The sequence below is a fragment of the Vidua chalybeata genome, chromosome 3 (assembly GCF_026979565.1).
Source record: "Vidua chalybeata isolate OUT-0048 chromosome 3, bVidCha1 merged haplotype, whole genome shotgun sequence".
Taxonomy (NCBI): Eukaryota; Metazoa; Chordata; class Aves; order Passeriformes; family Viduidae; genus Vidua; species Vidua chalybeata.
Genome location: NC_071532.1, coordinates 64,951,212 through 64,963,966, shown reverse-complemented (window position 1 = coordinate 64,963,966; position 12,755 = coordinate 64,951,212). Strand labels below are relative to the sequence as shown.

At 39.5% G+C, this 12,755-nt stretch overlaps 1 protein-coding gene across 1 annotated transcript in view; it reads right to left on the bottom strand.

The window, feature by feature from the left end:
- ROS1 (ROS proto-oncogene 1, receptor tyrosine kinase) overlaps positions 1–12,755 on the bottom strand; it is a 68,494-nt gene that overhangs the window by 15,794 nt on the left and 39,945 nt on the right. Inside the window, exons 31-41 of the mRNA XM_053938540.1 lie at positions 11,863–12,039; positions 10,717–10,891; positions 10,122–10,239; positions 7,949–8,136; positions 7,217–7,309; positions 6,710–6,845; positions 6,136–6,298; positions 5,803–5,867; positions 2,932–3,061; positions 1,844–1,941; positions 1,033–1,236 (exon numbers count right to left, since the gene is read on the bottom strand). Of these exons, the coding sequence (XP_053794515.1) occupies positions 1,033–1,236; positions 1,844–1,941; positions 2,932–3,061; positions 5,803–5,867; positions 6,136–6,298; positions 6,710–6,845; positions 7,217–7,309; positions 7,949–8,136; positions 10,122–10,239; positions 10,717–10,891; positions 11,863–12,039 (1,547 nt within the window). The remainder of the gene's footprint in view (positions 1–1,032; positions 1,237–1,843; positions 1,942–2,931; positions 3,062–5,802; positions 5,868–6,135; positions 6,299–6,709; positions 6,846–7,216; positions 7,310–7,948; positions 8,137–10,121; positions 10,240–10,716; positions 10,892–11,862; positions 12,040–12,755) is intronic.

Here is a 12,755-nt window from a genome sequence, read left to right as displayed (position 1 = left end):
GATTGAGTCTAACCTAAGAATAATACTCAGAAAAATTAGGAGTAAGAATTAATTTGGTTTTGTCCCTAAGCCACCCTCTGGAATAGCTAAAATAAATGTGTAGAACTGAGATGCTTCCCCAGACTCACTGAGATGCAGGTCAGAAACACTGAGTGCCCACATCTTCCCCGAGAAACACTCAGGTGGAGCATGTCCTCATATAAACAAGTGTTCTGAAATCTCTGGAGGTGTGATTCAAAATGGAGAAAGACAAGTTCTTCCAAGCACCACTTGTGGAGCAATTATCATCTCCTTTGGTTTGGCACAGAGTACTAAACTACTTTCTTAGATAAGTGCAAGAGTAGCAGTCAAATAGATAGGTGCAGGCACTGGGGACTTGGACAAGGCCTGTGGGTGGAGTACGTGTGGCCACCGAAATCTAAACCTGTGTGAATATCAGGTTTCATGGATCTGGTTTATTCTAGGTATTTTTTTTTCCATGTCTCCCAACACACAGCTTCTTCACAATAAACTCAAAGACACTCAAATACACACTTTTAGCAACCCTCCACCAAAAAAGTGCTGTGAGCTTCCCCTGACAATGCTGCAAAGTCTGGTTCTTCAAAATAAAGAAGTCACTAGAAGAGCGTGAAACTGTAAGAGCAAAGTATTTGGCTGTTGGAAGGAAATGTCAATAAACCTAATGGAAAACATAACAGAACAGCATGCAGGCAGTCAATTCACTCCTCAATCAACCAAAAATCACACTGTCGGCCTGGTACAACTGTAAAATTATTTGAGTGACACTACTAGCTCCTTCCAGACAAAATCCAAAGAACTCAAAGCATAAAGAAATATGTCCATGAAATATACTGTCATGGTGTCAAATATTTCATTAGATCCTTGAATTTCACTTAGAAGAAACTTTGCCTGAGCTTAAAAATTATTAGAGATGACAATATACAACCCTGTAGTTCCTCCCCTAAACCAATATTTTCTTGCTTCAGAATTTAGTATGGTTATTGCCACAGCTTTGTGGCTGCTATAACTCACCAGACATCAGAGCGACTTGTAAAGACACCATCAATAAGGCTTTCAGGAGCCATCCATCTGACAGGGAGTAGACCTTCTCCTCTTTTTCTGTAATAATCATTTTTATAGACATCTCTGGCAAGTCCAAAATCACCAATCTTTACTATCCGGGATGAACGCCCATATTCCTTCTCAGACACGAGGCAGTTGCGAGCAGCCAAGTCCCTGATTTGTAAGGCAGAGAAAAGGGGATGGAGTTAGCATTGCAGAAAAACTCAGGTCTGTAAGTCATCTGGCTTAATATTTTCTTCAGAGCAGTGCCAGCCCCAAGGTTGGATTAAGTAATTTAGGGCCTCACCTAGTTAAGTTTGGCATATCTTCAAGACTGGAGATGACACAGCCCTTCTGGACAACCTGTTTCAGTGATGGTTCTGGGATGTTGTGAACAATATTATCTGATTTCCTTTGCTGTAATTTGTGCCTGTTGCTTCTCATCTTTCCCCTGTACCTCTCTGAGAAAAGTCTGGCTCTATGTCCTCTAAAGCTACCCATTAGGCAGACAAAGACAGTACATGGATCTTCCACTTGTCCTTCTCTCTGTTGCACAGGATATGATTCTTGCCTAAGGTGCAGTGAGTCCTTGCTTCAGACCTTAGAGCAGCCCACCATTTTGGGAGAGAACTCTGAGTGATATTTAGCCTTAGATTTTACTCCAGTGCTCTCTCCTGTCATGTTAAATTGTGACATCTTTCTAGACATTTTTTCCTGGGTAAGATAATGAGTCCCAATACTGTGGGTAAACCTGGGAAGACTCAGGAAGTATGTTCTGTACCTGTGTATAAAATGCATTTTCTCTAAATAGACACAGCCTTTGCAAACATCCAAACATATATCCAAGAGGTCAGTGACTTTCAGCAAAGAGCTCTGGAGCTAAAAGAAACAAAGACAGAAGTTAACTATTTCTTCCAGCTTTACCAACTCAGAATGACATACTCCCCATGCAAGACAGCCTTATTGAAATGTATTTCCCCATTTGAAATGTATAGGATTTTTCCAAAAGAGCTAAAGCACAGGTGCAAAATCTCTGTATGTTGATTGAGTGAATGCTAATTTGAAGGGTAAATTGCCAAATCACTGCACTGTAAGGAAGGAGAACACATCCTGTTTGATTTGCAGCTCAGAATGCCCTAGGACCTTCAGAGTTGTGGAAGAAATAGGGCCCTGAAAATTTCCTCCCTCTATCAGATCAGGTTTGTTTGTTGCTGTATTAATCAGTGTAACGTATTTTTCTAGTAGAACACGTGCAGATACATTTCAGTAGAATTCAACACTGACTGAAGATTTGATCTGATTATGTAAATGAACTATGCAATTGCTATAATGCTATAAAATTTCATTTTGACCTCACGTCATACCATCCATATTCCTAATCCGCACACTAACTGGAGAAAAATTTACTTGAAGTTGTTTATTTATTCTTTTCTTTCCTTCTAAAGAATTTGAGGACACAGGCACAGGGACAGTGTATTCTTATATGCTTGGACTATGCCTCTGACATTAAGGATACTTGTTGTTATTCAAAGACAAAAAAAAACCCTCTATGATTCCTAATAAACCTCATACATAACCACCATTATTTATTACCACTTTCAAAAGGACAGTATATGATTTTCACAGTCAGAAATCAGCAGACATCTCATGACTGAAACCACAATTTTGGTCAGTGATCCAATGACATTCAGTCTTCACAGCATCACTGATCGCAAGGTCAGTACTGAACACTGAGGTCCCAGGGTGTTAAGGATAAGCCAGGTCAGATCTTGCAAGTACAGCTGAATATCAGCATGGACTTTTAGAAAGGGAAAAACTGAGAAACTTTGGGCAGCTATGGGTTAAAATTATAATTCTTATAGTCTTCACCTTTTTCTTTCTGGCTCCTCGTAAATAGCTAAGTAGATCCCCTCCTTCCATCAGCTCCAGTATAAGATACTGAGGTTCATTTAACAGACACACACCAAGTAACTTCAGAATGTGGGGATGATCAAATTTGCTAAACAGAAGGAAACAAGTGTAAGATTACATATGAGAAATTCAGCTGGTTGATAGCTAACAGAGTATTTATGTTTGCAAGCAATGAATGAGCAGTTTGGCCTTTACAATCCTGCTTCTATGCATGTGATTCAGTAGCCTTCAGTGCCTGGATTTGCTCAGTCATGGGGAGAGTTCAGGGACATCCTTCCAAAACACAGGCTTACACTCTTTGACAGGCACTCTAATGCATGCACACATATTAAAAAGCACACTTCATCGTATTTCCAGGAGGCAAAGAAAAGTAATCAAATGGCAATTTCTTCTAGGAATAAAATTATTCATCACCTGTACATTAAAGGTATCTACATTATTTTAATATAGTATTTTTACTACTATATTTACAGTAGAATTGCTGATTCAGAGAAACACACAAAAGTAAAAGCACATGGTGCAATATATTATTTTCACAGTTCAGCAGGGGACAGTTTGTCACAGTACATTTGCAAGAGGAACAAAATATATATGAGTAATACTTCTAAGTATACTAGCAATTGTTTGTGTGTGTGTCTAAAACAGGGATTACCACAGAGCAATCAATACTTTCAGTACTACAAGTATTCTTCAAAGAATGAAGAATATTTATTGCCTTTGACAGTGCCTGTGTTTTCTGAAGCACTTCACTTGTGCTAGAAAATGGTTTTCCCCTCTCATGATGCGTGAAAGCACTTGCACAAGCAGTCAGAGAAACTTGACTCTGTTGGGAGTCAAGAATTGATGGTGTCCAAAATGCTGTCAAATGCAGCAGTGTAAACAAACAAGAGAGGGACATTTTCCTTCTAATCTCTTTCAATTCACCTAATCTCTGGTGTGAGCAAAGACTCTTGCAAAAAGTGCGATTTAGAATTTGACAGTTCCCCCTGGCCCCTAGCACATACCTCTCAATCAGACAAACTTTGGCACTTTTAGGAACAAAAAGAGGGGAAAGAACACCTGGCACTTTCCTCTGCATCCAGTGCAGACCTTTCTCCACTGAACTATCATGCCTTACTTTCCAAGGGATAGGCCAGACACAAGAATTTCCTACATGTATTTGCACACAAACGACTCACCAATAACCAACATCAAACGACTTTTTGAAACAGAGGTGACTCACTTTTTCCTTTGCTGCATAGCAGTAAAAAGGAGCAAATAGCTCTGGCTTAACTGAGCCAACATGTATAACATTACATTTTAATGAACATCCAAAAAGGTAAGCAAAATAAAAGCTTCACCTACATATCTTACAATTTGCATCTCATATGCCTTATCTGTTTGTAAGCACTCAGATGCACTTGTTCTTCCTTTCTACCCTTGGTTTCATTTAGGAAACCTCAGAGATGAACACCAAGTGAAATAATTAAATCCTCCATGATGGAATTAAATAATTATTTTTAATATAAAAAAGTGACATATTCAAATAATATAAAATATATGTTGCTATTATTATTATTATTATTATCATTATTATCATTATTATCATTATTGTTGTTATTGTTATTGCTATTATTATTGCTGTTTTTGTCATTGCTGCTGGTGGTGCTGGTGTTTTTAATTACTATGGGGATTATATAATACTTAAACTTTTCTATTATCATTATTTCTGCTTCATTGTATTGGTGTGCCTATGGGTCCATGTCAATATTTACATTTAAATGCAAAAAGTTTTCAATTATATAGTCCTCCAGGATTCCTGGGTTTGGATTATTATCTGCAACAAGAACTGAGAGAGCCTCAGAAACTTTAACTACGGGTTAATATAATTTCCCTACTACACAGGAAAAAGACCTTAATGTGTTTATGACTGCTAGGTAGACTGAAGATGGATTATGAGGAGTTTACACACAACTCTTACTCTTTATCATTAATTTGCACTTTAATGACATGGTCAAATTTTGGTTTTAACAAGCCTTTTATCTCATTCAGTTACAGTGTGAAAAGGCAGAACATGTAAAATGTATTTTTTAACTGTGTAACCACAAAAAAAATTTGAATGCTGTGAAAATCAATTTCCAGTTTAATCACACCACATTTTCTGCACAGAAATAAATCCTTCATTTTCAAAAAATTGCTTCTACTTCTGCACGCGTGAAATAAAAGTCAAAGAAATGCAAAAGTGCATCCTGGAAACTAAACTACAATTTCAGTCTTATAGTACCAGTTGAAAACTTCAGTTGAACTTCTTGTTTCTGGGGACACTCTAGAAAACAAGATTTCCAGCTGAAACACAAACCTTATTATGTGAAATTCTTGCAGTGGTGACAGATGCATAATTTAACACTACCTCAATAGAAGGGGTATCTGGCAGCACCTAGTGGCACATTTTTAAAAAATATCTTCCGCTGTAAATTACAACTTTAAGGCATCAATTTATTCTGATTTGTTTCCTTCAGTAAAATGGGATTAGTCGAATTCAGACCATTGCCTTTAGCAACTAACTTGGTTTAGGGGAGCAAAGATACTGAAATACACCAGTACAATCCCAAATAAATCCATTATATGAGCATATTGAAGTTGCAGTCTATATCTTAAATTTTGCTTATCAGATTTATAGCTTTAGTTACATGATATTCATCAGTAGTGGTTTACTTGTTTGACAGAAACAAGAATACCCCAAAAATGCTACAATAATATGTTTAGAGGAAAGCTTTCATTCCCCTGGAAAGCCACCACCCTCAGATGATACCAGCTCTGAAGGGTGCCCAGGGACAAAGCTGTCCCTACCTCATTAAGTGTGCCTCCTTCAAGAATTCACTCTTCTCGTGGTCTGTCGCACCCTTCTTCAAAGTCTGCTCAACAGAAAGCAGAAGTCTAGTAACATTTGGTCATCAACACTGTTACCACATGGTGCTTAAGTAAAATAATCAGACATAGATGTGTCCTTAAATACACATTATTATCCAGAAATCATTACAAGGCTGAGCTTTAAAAGATTTGCAAGAAACACTGCAAGGAAATACCCAGATCAGCCCAACACCCATTTCTCAGGTAACACCTCTGAGACAGATCTCTCTGCCCATCCCATTCTGTTGCAAGAGAACAGGATGTTGTGATTACCTTGACTGCTACTTTGGATTCTCCACTTCCATCTGCCAGGATATCTACTGCAGTCCCTTCATATACCTCTCCAAATGCTCCACTTCCTAACAATTTGTGTAAGTTGAGTTTGTCCCGAGGAAAAGCTGGCAGTGATTCAATCTCTGCTTGAGAAGGAAGAGTGCTACAAAACAGCAATACTAGTCACTTGTTCATACCTAAGGATGTCTGAAATTCTATCAAAATTCAAACGAAGCTGGTACTATTTGTCTCATCGGGTATATTTAAGGGGAGCTCAGGTGAGGCCTGGATGTTTTGGAAGTTCCTGGAAAACACCAGGTCTTCTTCCTTCCCTGTGCACTTGTGCTTCTTGCCAGAGTGACATGAAGGATGGGCTGGGGGGTGATCCAGGCTGGGCTGTGTGCCAGAGGGGCAACATAGCAGGGCATACTTTAGAGCAGACCTGCCCTGCAGCAAACATGCAGCTCTTAACTCTACCTTGAGGTTTCAGGGATGAGTGCCCTGATGTAAACTGGTCCAGGGAAGACCTCTTCGATGTTTCTGTCCTGAAAATACATTTGCTCTGAGGACATACCGTACAGCATAGCAGGCGTTGGCTAGTCCCACTGTCTCAACCATCCCCCTGAGTTGAGCTAGTTCTTTATCTTCCTTGATAAACACTATCTGTCCAGGCAAGGGCGGTTTTCTGGATTTCAATCTTTGCTTCCATACTGGAATAGAAAAGGAGACCATTAGGTGCTTCACTCAGAAAGTAAGGTCAAGTTTTTATAAGGATACACACAAGTATTAGAGTTCCTTAAGCACTCCTGTGCTCTCCCTGCAGGTAATCAACAGCAAGAAATGCCTGAGGATGGAGTGAATTTCTATCCTGTCTTTCACATAATATGATGATTTTGTCCTTCAAAAATATAATAAGCCATCTCTAGGGCCTCAAAGAATGAGAATATACAAATTCCTCCCAGCTCCCATCCTAGGCAGGGAGCATTTCCCTAAATCTGGAGGCCAATCATTTCCCACCATCTGAACTGCCTTTCACCAAGGCTTGGCAAACCAAGGGTAAACAAAAAACTCAACCACATACCAAAACCAAATAGCATGACCACAGCCAAACACAGCACAACAACTCCAACCACAGAAGCAATGGCAATGATGGTGCCCATGGTTATCATATTATCTGTTAAAGAGAAAAGGAAATTTGTTTAATTACTGTGTATGCGTGTGTAATTACTGTGTGTGCAATGTCAATCCCATGGAGTGGAGCACATCTGAGAGAACCCTTAAGCTCCCTGCTATGTAAAAGTCAAAACTCAAAGAACTGCACAAAGTTCTCTTGTAGGCTCTATGTGGATGTGTATTTGGTCAGACTAATCCTTCTCCCCCAGACTTTGGCCATTCCTTTCACCTAAGGTGTATGCAGAAATAGAAAATGCTGAACTGTTTCACTACTCAAGGTGGGATTTCCAAGAGCACCTATAAAGTCCATTCTGTCTGAAGGCAAGAAGTAATTCTGATATCTTTACCCAATGTGTGAGCTTGCCTTTTTTCAAGAATCATATCATAAAGCAGAGTGGCAGAATCACGGAGACAAAGTGCAGAAGCACTTTTCAGGCCCACTGTTCTGAGCAAAAGAGCCTGGATGAGCACTAGCAGCAGGGGTCACCATATGAACATCACCACTTATTACCTATTAGAGACATTAGTTTACCTTTGCAGGAATATTGTTATTAAAATAGCCAGTCTCTGTTACTAAATTGATATGACTATTTAGAATAACAAAAAGAGGACTAACAGAATAGAGAAGTACAAGACATACCTTCACTCAAAATTATATCCATGCTAATGTCACTATATTGACCAAGTCCCAGCACATTTGCAGCTGCTGCTCTGAACTGGAAAGTTCCTTCTAAGTTCTTGGCCTTCCATGTGCAAATACTGCCACAGGAGCCATTGTAAACCACCTCCCACGTGGACTTCACATCGCTGCTGTTGCCAGACTGTTTCCTGCAGCATGCACAGCACGACACAGGAATGTCATTAATGCCACGAGGGCAGTTTACTGCTTCACCCTCAGCCCATTCTTTGCTTCAGTTTCATGGTTTTTGCAGCATTTCTCTGCCTGCATAAAGCTCGATCTGGTCATGGGATTCTGGCTACAGAGAAGAAAATTGTGCCATGCCATTTCAGAAGTGCTAGGAACCAAACATCTTTATCTTGGCATTGGAAATAAAATACTAGAACACTTGAGACACAAAATCCTGTTCAGTATATGCCTGATTCGCCTGTTACAGTATATGCCTCACAGGCAAGATTTCAAAACGTTCTTATTTAGCTTTCTGGCAAAAAAAAAAATTATATGTTTCTACTGTGCTGGAGCTTTTTGCCCTTCCAGACCCAGAGTAATCCAGTGTCTCTTGTGCATCAGGTTTCACAAGCTAAATAGGAAGCAAGTCATTGGCAACGAAGATACCATTCTTTAGCTAGCCACTTTCCCATAGTATCTGCTGACTGCTGGGTGTATTTCTCCCTTTCCCCATTGGACTAAGATTGATTGCTCATAATAAATTCAGAGCTGATTATTCACCAACCAAAAGAAGACCACGTAACTAAACTTGAAAGGCCATATCTGAAATATCATTTCATGTCACACAACACCGTAGTACATCATGTGAAATGACCTTCATGAGCAAGTCACTCATTCTCCCAACACACTTTAATGAAGAAAAAATGCCAAACACTTCTAAACCAGAAAGACATGGGAAAACTCATGCCCTTGGTGTGTACATGTTGCCACTAGAGCTGTATGAAAAACAGAGGTTGCTTAAAAGGGCAAGAATGCTGTGCAACTGACCTAACATTTTTCTACCTGGTGTGAAATCCAGTCAAAACCATCAGCCTGTGTACATTCAGACTGCAAGAGAAAAGCTGACTACATTAAAAGACCACCTCAGTGACGGATTATGATTCCAGAGATGAATAAGAAGCTGAAGCCTGGAGAGCACAGCAGCTAATGCACAGCCCTGGCACAGACCTTTTCTTACCCATCTGCAGCAAGTCAGGTACAGATTGTCTCCTGGCATATCAAAATTATTGTTTTCTCAGAGCATGTGTGTCAGTGCTCCTGCATGCTCACAGAACTGTAGGAAGCTTACAGCACCAGGAAAATATGTCTGGGTGAAAACTTATATAGGTAGAGCATTTCCAGCTCAGAGTAATGTCAGTCCTTAGCTTTCATAAGCACAGAGAAAGAAACAATGGCTGAGTTTAGAAAACTGCTTCCATCCACCAGTAATGACTTCAAACAATCACTGTAATATTTCAGAAGACAGATTCTCCTAATTTTAAAAGAATGCATTAATTAAACTTTGCACTAACTGCTTTAAAGAAATCTCTCCAGAGTCATGGTCAAAAACTTAGAAGTTCAAAGTCACTGCCCACAGCAATATACTCTAAGCTGCCCAATCAGCCCTTCCCAATGCCAGTGCAGGAATCAGAGTGACCTGGCACACTGGTGTGCCATCAATAGCCCAGGCAATTGGTATTTGATGACAGAGCACTTTAAAAATTACACAGTCATCCTACGTGAGTGCAAACACTTTATTTCTGGCAATATTACAACACCTTTTTTAAGTCCTCTGAATACGAATATATTTGTACATATATTTTAGCCAAAAATACATACTACATGTAACTTGAGATTTGTGATTTGAAATTATCTCTAAATCTTCTAATTCACTGACATTGATCCAAATATATAATTGTTTTTCAAGATTGCTCTGAAAATGTTACTGTTTATTTTCCTTCTGTGTTTTCCAGAATTTCTGGAAATTATAGGTACTGACTATATCTAAGAAAGAGATTTTAATGGGAAGGACCTTTTGCATCATATACATTTTGTTCTTTCCATCAGAGCCATCATGAAAAGCCCTGCACACCCAGATTTGTTCTGGGCTGCTACCTGTGGGAAGAGTTTCTCATGCATTCCTTACCTGCTCTCTAAGATGTAGTAAGTCAGTTTGCTTCCATTGTCATCAGCCTTTTCCCACTGTAGAGAGTTTTTGGAGTCTTCAGCTCTTTTAGGAACTCCTGGCTTACTGGGAACACCAGCTTAAGTCAAACAAGGGAAGAAACAGAACCTTTAAAATGTGTTTGTAGCATAACAAAGGGCCAACAGGCACAGAGAAAAATCTGATGTGCACAAGGGTGTTTAGACAAACAAAAGGAAGGAGGATCTATATTAACAATCCTTATAGAAAATGAATCCTTGGCCTTCTCTTTTTGATGGATAGATTCTAAAATTTTTACTCACATACAGCCTTTCACCAGTAATGAGTTCACTTGCATTATAAGCATTTCATTTTAGTTCCCCTTACTCTTTCCTCTGCTCCACTTGGAAATGCATCTCCTTTCTTTCCCCCTATTACTTCTGAAGGTATGGTATTGTGTTATTCGTTTTTCAAACAAACAGAATTATTGGGTCTTAGTATAAGAAAATTCCCTGCTAAATTTTTGAAAATATTATGTTTAATATTCACATCCTGCAAAAAAATCTTAAAATCTTGTTATCCTGGGTTCAGTGCTTACCTGTAGTTTTAAAGCTTGTTGAAAAGGAAGTGCTTTTCACTCCTGTAATGTAAACTACCGTTACTCTTACAAAGTAGTTGGTCCAAGGCTGAGTTCCTGTGAGGTTGCACTTGTAAATATGATTTCCTACACATGTAGTGTTCACAGGAGAAAACCAGTCACTTTTTGTTGGCCACTAGAGAAATAAAATATCATTATGGTCAACTTTCTTGCTCTGCTGAAAGTGTGTCACAGTTCTATTCCTGGGTAGATTAACTACTTTGCCACCTCTTAATATCATAGTGGAAACATGACGCAGGTGCTCTTTCAACCATGGGACTTTGTCCTCTCAGTGACCAAGGACACAAACCCTAATTTTCTTCTTTGTTTTCAGGAATCCTACAAGTCTTGGCAGTAACAAAGAACAGATTAAGTGCCTGCTTTACACAGCCAAAAGGAGCCTTCCCCTTATATTTCTGGATCATTGTGCCCATGAGTTCAGCTTGCCATGATGCAATTGAAAGGAGGTGGCTTAGTGGAATTGTGATGTGACATTTATTTTAGGGCAGCGAAATCCTTGGTGTAGGTCTATTGAATCTGATTCTCTGTAGTAAAGAATCTGCATGATCTAGTTGAGGACATGACTTTTTCTGCATCCAGTGGTTCAGCTGTTGAAGTCTGAAATTTCCATGCATGCTGCTCTCACTGCAGTGCTTACTTCTTACTCCTTGGATCTCATGTTCTCTGTGGCACCAGATACTAGGTTGTAGCTAATATTTATTGCTGAAAACCCTTTTCTTCTTTTTCTTGTGTGGGGCAGACATAGGATTTGCAACTGCAATCCCAGTTGGGGCAGGGCAGTGTGGAAACAGGGATAGGACTGCTGAAACAGGAGACTCAGAAGGAATTCTGGTGAGGTCATCCAGGATGTCCTTTGGCACTATGGAGTACTAAATGCTACAGCCATACTCCTCCTTGTTCCTGGCAAATGCTGACTCCATCCTGCCCCTGCTGAGCAGCTAAGACTGACATCACCGTGCCCAAATTATCCACTGAGACTCTTCATGTACATCCTGCCACCCACCCTATCCTGCTTACCAGGCCAGAGTAGGTTAAATTTTCTCTGATCTGAAGAAAACCCACCCCAAAACTTAGAGGAATTTTTACCTTACGCAGCTCAAACCAGAAGCTGGTTTCACTGATGTGAAGAGGAGCTCTCCATTCTAGCTGGAAACTGGTATTTCTGGGGACTATGTTGATAGGTGCAGCTGGAGTCTCAAATGTTTTTGCAATGACAGGGACACTTTCAGAAAACCAGTTCTCATCAGGATGAAAAGCAAGAACCTAGTAAGGCAATGGATGAACTGTACAATACCAGAGCAGTTGGAAAGGCAGCTTTGCTTTTGCAACACCAAGTTTGGAAGATCAAAGTTTCAAATTACAGTATTCAGACAATAGAGATTAAGGTGTAGAAAGATTTTGCACGTTATAGCTGCAAGGTTATATATCTTCAGGCTGAAAGTTCCTGTCCAGGAGTACTCTTCCACAGAGACTCTTAGTTTCTCATCTCAGATTTCTACCAAATCCCTCCTCTTTATAGATCTTTCTTAAATGCCACACACTCTTACACAGACATCAGATGTCACATCACATATTAGGCAGTGTTTTAGAACCACAGAAACACAAAGTCAAGAGGTGCCTTAGCACATTGCTTTTCACTAAGCCACAGGCAAATATGATCTGTTAGGTATGCATACTTGGATACACACATACAGGTATTTAGGTATGTGTGTGTATACATATTACCCATTATATTATCCAAATCATTAACAAAAGCCCAAAATCAAATTAGGACCTACAGATACCCTCCTGCCATCATCTGAAAGTTCTCCCAGCTGTGTAAATCACTCTATTTGTGATACCCAGAGCGCATTCTGCAGATAACGTGTTGGTTACTTCTGAAAATGGCACTCTGATCATGGACCTGCTGTCCAGATGCATCATTTATTATTTTGTTAAGCATTCATCTGTAAAGGGAGAAGCAGTGCATTTTGTTCTTA